This window comes from Crotalus tigris, unplaced genomic scaffold (genome assembly GCF_016545835.1).
Source record: "Crotalus tigris isolate CLP2741 ecotype Arizona unplaced genomic scaffold, ASM1654583v1 scf7180000018055.714482, whole genome shotgun sequence".
Classification (NCBI taxonomy): Eukaryota; Metazoa; Chordata; class Lepidosauria; order Squamata; family Viperidae; genus Crotalus; species Crotalus tigris.
The window spans coordinates 603,550-619,103 of record NW_024096798.1 but is presented as its reverse complement, the minus strand read 5'-3'; the positions used below and the strand labels follow the sequence as shown (position 1 = coordinate 619,103).

Sequence of the window (15,554 nt, the reverse complement as noted above, 5' to 3'; positions counted from 1 at the left end):
CTGCTCTTTATTAACCCCATATTTACCAGACAATTCTGCATATTGTCAAAAGCAAGAATATACAATATTTGCAGCGTTGACATACTAATTAAGAAAATTCTGGAGCAGTGGTGATGAACCTGTGGCACGCATGCCAGAGGCGGCACTCAGACCCTCTCTGTGGGCACGCGCACCGTTGCCCCAGCAGAGTTTGCCAGAGTAGTGAGTACGTGGCATTTGGAAGGGACAGGGCAGGAAGTGAGTGAGCAAGCGGTGTTGCCCCCCCCCCCAGGGATGCTCTGGAGATGGCGAGGGACTGGTACCCACCGCTCTGGCCCTGGCCACGCCCACCCCGTCTTCCGTGACCACTGCAGCCACGCCCACCCAGTGGACTACGCCCCCATGCCCCCCCCCCCCGCGAGGGCACCACAATGCTGATGCAGCCCTGCAACTTTGCAATAAATAAGTGGGTTTAGGGCTGCAGTTTGGGCACTCGGTCTCTAAAAGGTTCGCCATCACTCTTCTAGAGTGTGCAGAAATGGATAGATTGACTTTAGAGATTAAAGAGAAAGAAGACTCGGTGTACTTTATAACATGGGATAATTTCTACCAATGGCTAGAAAAACGGGTTAGAGAGAAAGGAATGTGATATGTAATTTTGAATATATATATTAGCAAGAAGGCGGCTATTGAGTGATGAATTAACATCTTGTTTATGATAATTAACTACAGCTATTATTGTTTGTTAAACACATGAACCCAGACATTATGCTGTTTCCTAAATATTGAAAATGTTATTTGGAAAACCCCCAACCCCAACCCTAACCTTAACTCTAACCCAAATCCCAACCCTAACCCTGACCCACCTTATTCCTAACCCTATAAAAACTAATACAATCTATCTATCTATCTATCTATCTATCTATCTATCTATCTATCTATCTATCTATCTATCTATCTATCTATCATCTATCTTTACCTCTCTCTTTCAATCTATCTATCATCTATACCTATCTGTCTGTCTGTCTGTCTATCTATCTATCTATCTATCTATCTATCTATCTATCTATCTATCTATCTATCTATCTATCTATCTATCTCTATCCTACCTATCTTTCTCTATCTCTCTATCTCTCTATCTATCTCCTACCTATCTTTCTATCTTTCTATATCTATCTATCTATCTATCTATCTATCTCTATCCTACTTATCTCTCTATCTATCTCTCTATCTATCTATCTATCTATCTATCTATCTATCTATCTATCTATCTATCTATCTCCTACCTATCTTTCTATCTTTCTATATCTATCTATCTATCTATCTATCTATCTATCTATCTATCTATCTATCTATCTATCTCTATCCTACCTATCTTTCTCTATCTCTCTATCTCTATCTCTCTATCTATCTATCTCCTACCTATCTTTCTATCACTATCTATCTATCTATCTATCTATCTATCTATCTATCTATCTATCTCTATCCTACCTATCTTTCTCTCTCTCTCTCTCTCTATCTATCTATCTATCTATCTATCTATCTATCTATCTAAACAGTCATAAGTCACTTTTTTCAATGCAGTTGTACCTTCGAACAGTCACTAAATGAGCTGTTATAAGTCAAGGATTATTTGTCCTTGTATTTTGCAAAAGGGTTTTTCCCTTTAAAAACTGGCTTTTTTCCAGCACCACCTACCTGTGTAAAGACTCTGAAGCTGTCCTTCTTCCGTGACCGGATACCCGGTGATGACCTCGTCAAATTCCGTGAAAAATTCCTCTTCTTCAGCCCAAAAATCTCCTTCCTGTAGCTGGGATAAAAGTTCAGCGCCCACCACTGGATCTAGCTGACTCCACCCTGGACCTCTGAAGACCAAAAAAACCACAGTGAATATTAATACGGTTACAAAAAAATGAACCGGTTTTGGCAGCTTGCAATACTGTAAATATTGTACAATATCATAAATATGCCAGAGTCATCTCGAAGCTATACAGAATCGTTTGTTACGAGATGGGCAGCAAATAAATTCAATAGGTCAGGAATAGCCAACCTGGGGTCTTTGATGACTCGTGGACTTCAACTCCCAGAATTCCTGAGCCAGCCATGCTGAGGGGAAAGGGAGAGGTTTCCAAGCTGAGCCATGCTGGCTCAGGAATTCTGGGAGTTGAAGTCCATGAGTCATGAGGGGGCCATAGTTCCCCCATGCTGGCTCAGGAATTCTGGGAGTTGAAGTCCACCAGTCATGAAGGGGCCATAGTTCCCCCATGCTGTTTCAGGAAATCTGGGAGTTGAAGTCCATGAGTCATAAAAGAGCCAAGGTTGCCCACCCCTGCACTAGTAAATAAATAAACAGTGTAAAACAATTAAAAGGTCAAAAACGTCGGGCGGCTGAAAGTTAAAACATTAAAACTGAGAACGAAATGGATAAAATGAACACATGGAGCTCCATACGTGCTGTTTGGGAAATCCTGGGTATTGAACTCCATACCTGCAGGATAGGGAATTCTGGGATTTGAAGTCCACATGCTTTAAACTAGCCAAAATTGGGAAATTGTCAGCTGCCACCTTATGCTTGCTTGTGCTTCGCTACCGTGCAGTGACAATCTGCAGTGAACTCTGGGGAAGGTGGGTGGGAATGAGGATGCTTGGGGGGGAAATGAAAGTAACAGCCGTATATCCCTGAGATGCTGCCTCAAGGTCATCCGGCTGGGAGAAGAAGGCAGTTGGACACTGTTCTGTCCCAGCCTACTTATGTCCTTGTTACTTCACAAAGACAACCCCTCTTTTAACAGTAGACTGGAAAATAAACCCTTTTTATTTGAGTTACAGACCTGATAATTGTCCCAGAAAACCAAAGCAACAGAACACTTTTCCAATGGAGATCTTGTCCAAAAGCAAAACGAACGGAGCATGAGTCAAACAGGAAATAACTCACAAGCAAAAATAAACAGACCGTGATCTCTTGACTCTGAAGTTCTTTGCAAATGGTTGCCTTCAGCAACCAGCCTTGCCCACACATTCCCTTTTTGTTACGCAGCCCCCAAGGCGTGGCTTCTCATTGCTTTCTCCTCTTCCCCTGGAGTCGCCCTATTGCCTCCCTCTGTCCTACTCGTGTGACCTGCCTACGTTTATGAGCGTCTCTGAGGTTTTCCAGCTGTGCTTCTTCCGAGTCCGACTCAGCTTCCCAGCACAGCTGGCTCTCAGCTGAATCACGAGTGGAAGGAGCAGGTTTCATTAGTTTGTAAGTCCTGCAGCTCATCGGAGCCTCCCTCCGACTCTGATGGCTCTCCAGGCCCCTCCTCCTCCTCCTCCTCCTCCGATTCCTCAGACTCAACTACTGGGATCACAGGCTGGCACAGAATCACAACAGATACCAACCTGCGTTTGATGTGACCGTTCTGAAAAAATCTTGTTGAACCTGATTGGTGATGAGAGTGTGTGTGTGTGTGTGTGTGTGTGTGTGTGTGTGTGTGTGTGTGTGTGTTAGCGATGGGAGGCAACTAGGGGAGGGAAAAGTTTCTGGCTACGCTTGATCGCAATGCATTTGACTTCTAATTAAAACTATTCCTTTCCCAACGGATGGTGCAAAGGATCGTTTTTACTTAAAGATTTAAGTAGGGGCGGGTTTGACAGAAACACTGTTGTAGATGCTGGAGTCAACACCTGGTCCACTCACCCTTCCCTCCAGGGGCCTTTCCAACAGCGCCTCCCCCAGGGATTCCGAATCCGCAGCAGGATTGTCTCTTTCCTGGACACCTTGGAAAGATCCTGCATGTCGACCACAATGAAGGCGTGGAATTCCCCCAGCTGGCTGGTTCCTGAAGGGCAGAAAAAAGATAACGTGGTAAACCACCATTTCATCCCATTTCGGAGAGCTTTCATTAGGCTCAGCAGCTCCTGGGAAGGTAGGTGAGGGTGGTGGGTGGGGCTTCAAAGAGGGGGAGTGGCTTCAGGGATGATGGGTCTCCATCACCTGGCCATTTCCTGGTCTGCCCTGCTCGGTGGGACCGTGCCAGGCATTTGTGGGTCCCGGTCCGAGCAAAGGAGGTGTTGCAAAAAGGGCATCGACACGCTGCCCGGAAAGCAGTTGGTTTATCTCAAGAGCGCAGAATATAAGCCTTACAAATGGGGTCCAGAAATTAGACATTTTTACGGAAACGTGGTCCTTTCTGAGGCAAGGAGTTTGAGTGTCGTCTGCGATGTTCATTCTGTGGTTGTGTGATTGTGTGGTTCAACCTGGGAGACAGTTTTAATTCAGCTTACTTGCGTTTACAGATCTTTTTTGATGTCTGAATTAAGTCTGGGTAACTTATTTGGAGATTTTGAGGACGTCTGAGGAAAAGATTTTTCCATCTGCTCTTTTTACTGAGCTTATGACAGGTAGTCCTCAATTTACGACCGCAACGGAGACCCAAAATTTCTATTGCTAAGCAAAACGGTTGCTAAGTGAATTCTGTCCCATTTTACGACCTTTCATGCCATAGTGGTTGAGTGAGCCGCTGCCGTTGTTAAGTTAGTAACACAATTGTTTTAAGTGAATCTGGCTTCCCCATTTGACTTTGCTTGTCCGAAGGTCGCAAAAGGGGATCAGATGACCCCAGGACGCTGCAACCGTCATAAATGTGAGTCAGTTGCCAAGCGTCCAAATTCTGATCCTGCAAAGGTCATCAGTGTGAAAATGATCATAAGTTGCTTTTTTTCAGCGCGGCTGTAATTTTGAACGGTCACTAAATGAATGGTTGAAAATTGAGGACTACCTGGAAACTAATCAAGGAGAGAACCTGGAACTAAGGAGAAACTTCCTGATGGTGAGAACAATTAACCAGTGGAACAACCTGCCTCCAGAAGCGATGAATGCGCCAACACTGGACCTCTAAGGTCCCTTCCAACTTTATTATTATTATTATTATTATTGATCATCGCACAGTCAGCCAGATGTTCAGACTGGATTTGGCATTTTGTCTACCTATCGAGTCCTTACCCAGGACCTGGGATAGGCAGATGTGGATGTTTGATGGTATTACAGGTATCGTAGCAGGATGGAAGCAGTTCCTAATAAGGCCGCCTTTTGCAATTGACTAATAGCAAATTTGTCAATGCCAATGGTGTTCAAGTGGTGCTCCAGTTGTTTTGGAATTGCACCCAAGGAGCCTATGACTATTGGTACTACCCTTGCTTGCTTTTGCCACAGTCTTTCTATTTCTATTTGTAGGTCTTGGTATTTTGTTATCTTCTCCAGTTCTTTCTTGTCTATTCTGCTGTCTCCAGGCACTGCCACGTCCACTATCCAGACTTTTTTGTCTTTCTTATCAACAATTGTTAAGTCTGGGGTGTTATGTTGCAGGTGCTTGTCTGTTTGAATTCTGAAGTCCCAGAGCAGTTAATTTTATCATTTTCTATGACTTTCTCTATTTTATGATCCCACCAGTTTTTGCTTACAGGCAAATGATATTTTTTGCAGATCTTCCAATGCACCATTGTTGCTACTTTGTCATGCCGCTGCTTGTAATCAGTTTGTGCAATCTTCTTGCAACAGCTTACCAAGTGGTCCACTGTTTCTTCAGCTTCTTTGCATAGGCGGCACGTACTGTCTGTTGCTGTCTTCTCAATTTTGACTTTGTATGCATTTGTCCTTAAGGCTTGGTCTTGTGCAGCCAGAATTAGTCCCTCGGTCTCTTTCTTCAATTGTCCTGCTCTTAGCCATTGCCAGGTTTTATTATTATCTGCTTTCCCAGCTATTTTTTTCATGTATTGGCCATGTAGTGCTTTGTCTTCCCATGCGTCTATTCTGTTCTTCATTTGGTCTTTCTTGTAGGCCAGTTTGGTCTCTCCAGTAGTTAGTAAGCCTTCCTGATATACTAATTTCAGTGCATCTTCATCATTGTTCTTCAGATATTCTTCCAAAGCAATTTTTTCTTCTTCAACCATCTGATGTACTTGTAGCATTCCACGCCCACCTATTTGCCTTGGTAGATAAGTCTATCAATGTCACTGCGTGGATGAAGGGCATGATTCATTGTCATTATTTTTCTGGTCTTCCTATCCATTGCTTTTAGTTCTGCTTGAGTCCAGTCCACTATTCAGCTGTGTACCTAATGACTGGAATTGCCCAGGTGTTGATTGCCTTTATGGTATTTCCTCCATTGAGTTTGGACTTTAAGATCTTCTTCACTCTCTTGATGTATTCACCTCTAATCTTGTTCTTGACTTCAGTGTGCTTGATGTTGTCAGCTTGAAGGATACCCAAGTATTTGTAGTACTCTTCCTAATCCAGACTCTTAATGTTATTTTCGTGGGGCATCTTGATTCCTTCAGTTTTCATTATTTTTCCTTGTTTGATAGTAAGTGTGGCACATTTGTCCAAGCCAAACTCCATCACAATATCTTGGCTATATATACGGACAGTGTTGAGCAGCGATTCTATTTCAGATGATGTTTTTCCATACAGCTTCAGATCCTCCATGTAAAGGAGGTGGGATAGTCTAGCAGATGTTTTTGATGTTTGATAGCCATGTCCTGAGTTATTCAGTATTGTTGACAGAGGAAACAGTGCAATAAAAAAATAGTAATGGTGATAATGAATCTCCTTGAAATATTATTATTATTATTATTATTATTATTATTTCTAAGTCAGGGGTGTATTGTGTTAATGGTTGAGGGAAATTAGAGACAGTTTACGGAATGAAACCTTCCCACGGGAGAACGATGAGACGGAAGCGGCTGTGTAAAATTCTCCCCTTCCCCTACCTTGCCGTGAACTGAAGACGGAACAGCTCATGACACTTTTCTCCTTCAGGTCCATGAACCGTCTGAACACGGTTTTCTCCAGGACTTTGCCGGCCCGCTCGCGTTCTGGGTTTTGGCTCAGGTCTTTGAGCGACCAGCGTTCTGCAAGGCCTCCGGTCAGGTCAACTAAGGCATCGGCAACCTGGCCTGCCCAGAGCTGCTCGTAAGATCCGTGAACCCTGAAAGCAGAAAGAGCCGAACACCTGTTGTCACGGTATGTGGGGATGACCTTGGGAGACGGGAGACAAAGAGATGCAGCCAAGGGGGAAAAAAAATCACAGCAATAGCACTTAGATTTCTATACTGCTTCACAGTGCTTTACGGTACTCTCTAAGCCAGAGGTCCCCAACTTTGGGGGCATCAGGAACCAGTTCCGTGGAGGGAGGTTTTTCCACAGACCGGAAAGTGCATGGTTTTTGTGTGCTGCCTGCATCCCGCGGGTGGGGCTTTGCTTGTTTGTGCGGACCGGTTGCAGGCATGCCGCGGCCCAATACCGGTCCACCGACCGGGGACTGGGGACCCCTGCTCTAAGCGGTTTGCAAAGTCAGCCTCTTGCCCCCAACAATCTGGGTCCTCATTTTACCAACCTCGGGAGGATGGAAAGCTGAGTCAACCTGGAGCGGGTTTGGATCGAACTGCTGGCAGTGGGCAGCAAATTAGCCTGCAATACTGCATTCTAACCACTGGGAAGAAGGAAGGGAGGGAGGGAGGGAGGGAGGGGGGAGGGAAAGGGAGGGAGGAGGAGGGAGGGAAGGAGGGAGGCAGGGTGGGAGGGAGGGAGGAAGGAGGAAGGAAGGGGAGGGAGGGAGGGGGAGGAAGGAAGGAGGGAGGGAAGGAGGGAGGGAGGGTGGAAAGAAGGAAGGGAGAGGGAGGGAGGGAGGGAGGAAGGAACCGGGGAGGGAGGCAGGAAGGGGGGAGGGAGGGAAGAAGGAGAGAGGGAGGCAGGGACGGAGGGAGGAAGGGGAGGGAGGGAGGGGGAAGGAAGGAAGGAGGGAGGGAAGGAGGGAGGGAGGGTGGAAAGAAGGAAGGAAGGGAGAGGGAGGGAGGGAGGAAGGAACCGGGGAGGGAGGCAGGAAGGGGGGAGGGAAGAAGGAGAGAGGGAGGCAGGGACGGAAGGAGGAAGGGGAGGGAGGGAGGGGGAAGGAAGGAGGGAGGCAGGGAAGGAGGGAGGAATGGAGGGAGGGAGGAGAGAGGGAGGCAGGGATGGATGGATAGATGGATGGAGGAAGGAAGGAAGGAAGGAAGGAAGGAAGGAAGGAAGGAAGGAAGGAAGGAAGGAAGGAAGGAAGGAAGGAAGGGCAATACCAATAGCACTGATACACCGCTCCACGGTGCTTTACAGCACTCTCTGAGCAGTTTACAATGTCAGCATTACTTGCATTACTTGCATATGCCGCTCCCCCCCCCAGAACAATCTGGGTCCTCATTTTACAGACCTGGGAAGGATGGAAGGCTGAGTCGACCTTGAGCCGGTCAGGATCGAACTCCTGGCAATGGGCAGAGAGTCAGCCTGCAACGCTGCGTTCTAACCACTGCGCCTCCACGGCTCTCAGTGTAGCCCAGAGCAGGGATGAAGAAGCTCAAAAGGGACTTTCCCTCCTTTCTCGGGCTGTACAGAGAGTCCTCGACTTACGACGACAATTGAGGCCAAGATTTCTGTGGCTAAAGCGGGACACTTGCGATGTGAGCTTTGCCCCATGTCATGACCTTTCTTGCCACAGTGGTTCGGGGAATCCCTGCAGTCGTTAAGTGAGGAACCCAGCTGTTAAGCGAACCCGGCTTCCCCCGTTGACTTTGCTCGTCATAAGGTCACAAATGGCGATCGCACGACACCACCCCCCCCAGGGACGCTACAACGGTCACAAAGCCAGTTACGGCAACGGTGCTCAGCTTCTGGCGAGCAAAGTCAATGGGGGGGAGTCAGATTCACTTAACGACCGTGTTACTAACCTCACCACTGCAGCGATTCACTTAACAACTGCGGTTAAAAAAAAAGTCAGAAAAATCCATCCATCCATCCGAATAGAGCTGTGAAAGGCCTGGGAGGTCAATTAGTCCAGGGCTTTTCAACCAGTGGTACGAGTACCACCTGTGGTACATTGGCACCTGGCAGGTGGTACGTGACCATCCTAGAAAAGTGGTAGCGGGGGAGGGGAATGAGCTGAACCGGTGGCAGCATCGCACAAGCCTGAGCGAGAGACGGCTGGAGCTGCAGGGCTGTCAGGGCTCAGCGGAAGCGCCAGGATCAGCGCCAGGCTCCAGCTGGAGCTCAGCACTGATCCTGGCGCTTCTGCTGAGCCCCAAAGAAGCACCAATCAGCTGGAAAGCAGCACTGATCCTGGCACTTCTGCTGAGCCCCGAAGAAGTGCCGATCAGCTGGAATGTTGCAGCCTCTCCAGGGTCTTGTGATTTACTTTCAGATGCTTGGCAACTGATTCATATTTATGACGGTCACAGTGTCCCAGGGTCATGGGAAGTGACCAAAACCTGCTGCAACCACCCGGCAGACGGGGGGGGGGGGGAATAAAAACCAAACACCCCCCACCCCACCCCCGCTGCCAATCCTCAACAGAAATGCTCACAACAATGAAAACCTCGGACAGGAGGAAGAGCGCCGCCGGGCGGGCAGGCAGGTGTCTTGCTCGGCTGTGGCTTGGGGGGCACTTTTTTCAGTGCCATTGTAACTTCAAACAGTCACTAAGCGAACTGTTGTAAGTCGAGGACTACCTGTACTTTATCACTTTTTTCCTTCTTTTTTTGGGGGGGGGGTCACCAAGTTTTTGACACCTTGCTAGGCGACTGGTGGTACTCGGATACTGCCATATCCTAAAAGTGGTACAACGGGTGAAAAGATTGAAAAGCCCTATTCTATTCCAACCCCCTGAGCATGCAAGCTTAATGGCTGTCTTGCTTAGCAAAGGAAAATTCAGGCTCAGCTGTTGGTCGTAAAGCAAGGACTAACTGTGATCGGAATGAAGATGGAAACTCATCAAGGAAAGAAGCAACCTGGAACTAAGGAGAAACTTCCTGACAGTTAGAACAATTAACCAGTGGAACAACCTGCCTCCAGAAGAGGGGAATGCTCCAACACTGGAAGCTTTTAAGAAGAGACTGGACAGCCATTTGTCTGAAATGGTATAAGGTTTCCTGCCTGAGCAGGGGGTTGGACTCGATGACCTCCAAGGTCCCTTCCAACTTTATTATTATTATTATGGATCATCGCACAATCAGCCAGATGTTCAGACTGGATTTGGCATTTTGTCTACCTATCGAGTCCTTACCCAGGACCTGGGATAGGCAGATGTGGATGTTTGATGGTATTACAGATATCGTCGCAGGATGGAAGCAGTTCCTAGTGAGGCCGCCTTTTGCAATTGACTAATAGCGAATTTGTCAATGCCAATGGTGTTCAAGTGGTGCTCCAGTTGTTTTGGGATTGCACCCAAGGAGCCTATGACTATTGGTACTACCCTTGCTTGCTTTTGCCACAGTCTTTCTATTTCTATTTGTAGGTCTTTGTATTTTGTGATCTTCTCCAGTTCTTTCTCTTCTATTCTGCTATCTCCAGGCACTGCCACGTCCACTATCCAGACTTTTTTGTCTTTCTTATCGACAATTGTTAAGTCTGGGGTGTTATGTTGCAGGTGCTTGTCTGTTTGAATTCTGAAGTCCCAGAGCAGTTTAATTTTATCATTTTAAATTATTATTATTATTATTATTACTACTACTACTACTGCTACTACTATTATTATCACACGTACTTGGCGTAAGCTTTCTCCAGCAGGGGGAGCCAAAAGACGCCTTCCGTCTGGCACTGCGAGAAACAGAGCTTGCCCCCCAGACAAGGCAGCCGGTCGTCGATGGTCACCTCCACCCAGTGGCCAAACTGCCAGATGCGACAGGTGAAACATCCTCGGTATTTCTCATCCTTCCAGCTGGGCTGACCTGGAGGGATAACCTGGGATAAGAGAAGAAACCGCTCGTTGGCACGAAGACTATTGGTCGAAACAGCCATCAGTCTCCTACGCCATCCAACCTTTCTGAATATCCCAAGGTTCTAGTCCTTAGGGAGGGCAGAGGGCCTTTGAAAATGCACATAGAGCAGGATCCAGGGAGGAGGATGTTTTCCCCCCAAAACATTCTCCTCCTGCTCCAGCTCCAGAAATCTTCCAGGGAATGCACGCTTTCGCTTAATTTGAATTGTTTCGCTTGGTTGCGTAGCTGCGGCTTCGGCGAGGCCTCGGGTGCAGGGAGGCAGGTTTTGTGACGGCGAAATAAAACGGAATGGATGCAATAGGTTTCGCTCAGAGATCTCGCCTTCTGAGTGACGTGCACCCCGTGTGGCGGGAGAGTCTTTACCTTGGTTAGCAGGTATTTATTTTTCTGCAGAGCGGCGCAGGCACAGAGAAACCAGCAATCCCCCAGCATGCCTTGCTTGACCTGCCATTCATGTTGATTGTCTGAAAATAATCGAGGTGAAGAGCAGATCTCCTGATGGGGGAGAAGAAGGGACTTTAGAAAGGAAACGCGCTAGGTTTGCAATATTCTTCCTCCCTTCCTTCCTCCCTCCCACCCGCCCTCCCTTTCCTTCTTTCCATCTCTCCCTCCCCTCCCTTTCTCCCTCTCCTTCCTTCCTCCCTCCCTCCCTCCCATTCCCTTCCATATCTTCCTCCCTCCGTCCCTCTCCTCCCTCCCTGCCTCCTCCCTCCCTCCCTCCCCTCCCTCCCTCTCTTCCCTTCTTCCCTCCATCCCTCCCATTCCTTCCTTCCCTCCAGCTCTCCCTCCCTTCCTTCCTCCCTCTCCTTCCTTCCTTCCTCCCTCCCTCCCATTCCTTCCTTCCTCCCTCTCCTTCCTTCCTTCCTCCCTCCCATTCCTTCCTTCCATCTCTTCTTCCCCTCCTTTTCTCCCTCCATCCCTTTCTCCCTCCCTCCATCCCCTCCCTCCCTTTTCCCTTCCTCCCTCCATCCCTCCCATTCCTTCCTTCCTTCCCTCCAGCTCTCCCTCCCTCCCATTCCTTCCTTCCCACCATTCCTCCCCTCCCTCTCTTCTCTCCCTCCCTCCCATTCCTTCTTTCCTTCCCTCCCTCCATCTCTTCCTCCCCTCCTTTCCTCCCTCTGACCCTCTCCTCCCTTCCCCTCTTTCATCCTTCCTAAATTTATATGGCACCTGACTCCCAGGGACTCTAAATCTAGAACAGTGGTTCTCAACCTTTTTAATGCCGCGACCCCCAACCGGTCGTAAGTCGAGGACTACTCAGCCGGTCATAAGTCCAGGACTACTCAACTGGTGCAACAGCACCGTTTGCAGAATGGGACTTTTGGCGGGCTCAGCAGGGCAGAGACAGCCTGGACAATTCCTATTGGCTTTTGAAAGCCAATAGAATTAGACTCTATTCAAGAGAGTCTATTCTATTGGCTTTCAAAAGCCAATAGAATAAAAGGGAGTAGCACAGCTAAGGAAAAGGGGGAAAAAATGGCGGACTGCGTTGTTTGGCGACCCCCGTGAAATGGTCGTTCGACCCCAAATGGGGTCCCGACCCACAGGTTGAAAACCACTGATCGACAGTTATTAATGGTGCAAAGAAAGATTGGTTTTTATTGTATTGTTACACTGCCCTGACTTCTGCACTATTGTTTTTATATACACCACTCATTGTCTCTTTAGAATGGGGCAGCCCATACATTTTATAAATAAAGAGATGAAATAACAATGGCATTCATCTCCCACAACTGCGTTCTCAGAGTATTTTCATCATCCAATGTGCGTTTTTTTTTTTAAAAAAAAGCTGACCAAGAGGTGAAGATGTATGTACGCAGTTGAACTATCAAACTATTAAAACAAGAAACTAGCCCAGTAAAAGCATGACGGTGGGAACCAAGATGGATCTAGCATTCCAGCTGGAGAGAAAGTTGTTTATAAATGTCTACAATGGAGATGGGGAATTTCCTGAGCTGGAAATTCTAGGAAGATTGAATTCTGGTAAATAGTAAGGTTATCACCATGTTCAATCAAACGCACTTAGAATTCCCCTGAAGATTTTCTGCTTTACAGGCAAACTTCCCTTTTTACAGTAGTTCATTTAGTGACCGTTCGAAGTCACCACGGCCCTGAAAAAAGTGACTTATGACCATTTTTCACACTGACGACTGTTGCGGCCTCCCCCCGTGGTCATGTGACCCAAATTCAGACGTTTGGCAACTGACTCGTACTTATGATGGTTGCAATGTCCTGAGGTCGTGCCATCCCTTTTTGCAACCTTCTTATAAACAAAGTCGACGGGGAAGGCAGATTCGCTTAACGACCGTGTAACTAACGGAGCAACCACAGCAATTCCCTTAACAACTGTGGGAAGAAAGGTCCAAAATGCTATAAGGCAGGGGCAGGCAACCTGGGGTCTTTTATGACTCGTGGACTCCAACTCCCAGAATTCCTGAGCCAGCCACGCTGAGGGGAAGGGGAGAGGTTTCCAAGCTGAGCCAGGCTAACTCAGGAATTCTGGGAGTTGAAGTCCACGAGTCATGAAGGGGTCATAGTTCCCCCATGCTGGCTCAGGAATTCTGGGAGTTGAAGTCCACGAGTCATGAAAGGGCCATAGTTCCCCCATGCTGGCTCAGGAATTCTGGGAGTTGAACGAGTCATGAAGGGGTCATAGTTCCCCCATGCTGGCTCAGGAATTCTGGGAGTTGAAGTCCACGAGTCATGAAAGGGCCATAGTTCCCCCATGCTGGCTCAGGAATTCTGGGAGTTGAAGTCCTCGAGTCATGAAGGGGCCATAGTTCCCCCATGCTGGCTCAGGAATTCTGGGAGTTGAAGTCCACGAGTCATGAAGGGGCTATATTTCCCCCATGCTGGCTCAAGAATTCTGGGAATTGAAGTCCTCGAGTCATGAAGGGGCCATAGTTCCCCCATGCTGGCTCAGGAATTCTGGGAGTTGAAGTCCTCGAGTCATGAAGGGGCCATAGTTCCCCCATGCTGGCTCAGGAATTCTGGGAGTTGAAGTCCTCGAGTCATGAAGGGGCCATAGTTCCCCCATGCTGGCTCAGGAATTCTGGGAGCTGAAGTCCTCAAGTCATGAAGGGGCCATAGTTCCCCCATGCTGGCTCAGGAATTCTGGGAGTAGAAGTCCACGAGTCATGAGGGGGCCATAGTTTCCCCATGCTGGCTCAGGAATTCTGGGAGTTGAAGTCCACGAGTCATGAAGGGGCTATATTTCCCCCATGCTGGCTCAAGAATTCTGGGAATTGAAGTCCTCAAGTCATGAAGGGGCCATAGTTCCCCCATGCAGGCTCAGGAATTCTGGGAGTTGAAGTCCTCGAGTCATGAAGGGGCCATAGTTCCCCTATGCTGGCTCAGGAATTCTGGGAGTAGAAGTCCACGAGTCATGAGGGGGCCATAGTTTCCCCATGCTGGCTCAGGAATTCTGGGAGTTGAAGTCCACGAGTCATGAAGGGGCTATATTTCCCCCATGCTGGCTCAAGAATTCTGGGAATTGAAGTCCTCAAGTCATGAAGGGGCCATAGTTCCCCCATGCAGGCTCAGGAATTCTGGGAGTTGAAGTCCACAAGTCATAAAAGAGCCAAGTTGCCTACCCCTGGTATAGGGTTTCCTGCCTGAGCAGGGGGTTGGACTAGAGGACCTCCAAGGTCCCTTTCAACTTTATTATTATTATTAATGGGGCAAAATTCACTTAACAACCGTCTACTTAGCAACAGAAATCATGGGCTCCATTGTGGCGCTAGGACCCCTGTCCTAAATCAAGGACTACCTATATATGGGAAGGTCTTTGCAGGCGTGCATCTCATTTCTGCTTTCTAAAATATGGAAATCTGCTTTTGGACAGCTGTCTAGATAGGAAAGCGCTACTTTCACCCACCCTGACTTTCAAAAACAAACCTGGGGTCTCAGCCAATAAATTTCTCCTTTGAACTGAGCCAACGGAGTAGAACAGTTGAAAAACAGAGAATCGTCACTAGCCGGAAACGCCAAGTCCTTGTACAAGTCTCCTTTCCGATCTGCCGAGATCCCGACTCCCAGCATCTTTTACAAATCTGCAAGGACCTGCAGCCCCATCAGAGGCAATGGGGATCTGACTTAAATCTGCAAAACAGGCCAGGAGAGAGAAACCGCTTTAAAATGGCGGCTTTGAAGAAAGGAGGCACAGCTGGAAAAAAGCCAAAGAGAGCAGCAAAGGGAGAAGGAGAGAGTTTTTGAATAAGCCAACATAGAATAGGGGTGAAAAAAAGATGAGAACCTGCAGTTATATTTCATTTTTCTTCTTCTCTACATATTTAAAATGTGCTTTTTTTTTTAACCGAACAAAGCATAGGATAATTTATAAAGGACAGAGGAAAAAAGGAGGATGCAATTTCAAAGAGAAGGCCAACCTTGAAATAGCCATACTTAGTACCGGTGATATTTAAGGAAAAATATCATTCAAAAGAATTAAGCTGCACAATTCCACACCACAAGACGAGAGATGTTTCAGAAAAGAGGCCTATCGGTGGTGGTGGGCCTGGCCTCAAAATCAACATTTCTCAAACTAAGTATTGTCAACCAACAATGGGGGCTTCTAGGAATTGAAGTCCTCCCATCTTAAAATGGCCAAGTTTAAGAAACATTGCACTAAGCCAGGGGTCTTCAAACTTGGCCCTTTTATGACTTGTGGACTTCAACTCCCAGAATTCCTCAGCCAGGCATGCTGAGTTGAAGTCCTCAAGTCATGAAGGGGCCAAGTTTGAAGATCCCTGGCTTAAATCTAACAACAAAATGGAGGCTGGCTGAGGAATTCT

The 15,554-nt window shown here is 47.5% G+C and overlaps 1 protein-coding gene across 3 annotated transcripts in view; it reads right to left on the bottom strand.

The window, feature by feature from the left end:
- Positions 1–15,554, bottom strand: part of CAPN10 (calpain 10) — a 53,185-nt gene that overhangs the window by 34,606 nt on the left and 3,025 nt on the right. For all 3 annotated transcript variants that reach the window (XM_039347220.1, XM_039347222.1, XM_039347219.1), the window contains exons 3-8: positions 14,659–14,862; positions 11,125–11,256; positions 10,527–10,723; positions 6,727–6,944; positions 3,656–3,797; positions 1,678–1,844 (exon numbers count right to left, since the gene is read on the bottom strand). In XM_039347220.1, the coding sequence (XP_039203154.1) occupies positions 1,678–1,844; positions 3,656–3,797; positions 6,727–6,944; positions 10,527–10,723; positions 11,125–11,256; positions 14,659–14,802 (1,000 nt within the window). In that variant the 5' untranslated portion in view covers positions 14,803–14,862. The remainder of the gene's footprint in view (positions 1–1,677; positions 1,845–3,655; positions 3,798–6,726; positions 6,945–10,526; positions 10,724–11,124; positions 11,257–14,658; positions 14,863–15,554) is intronic.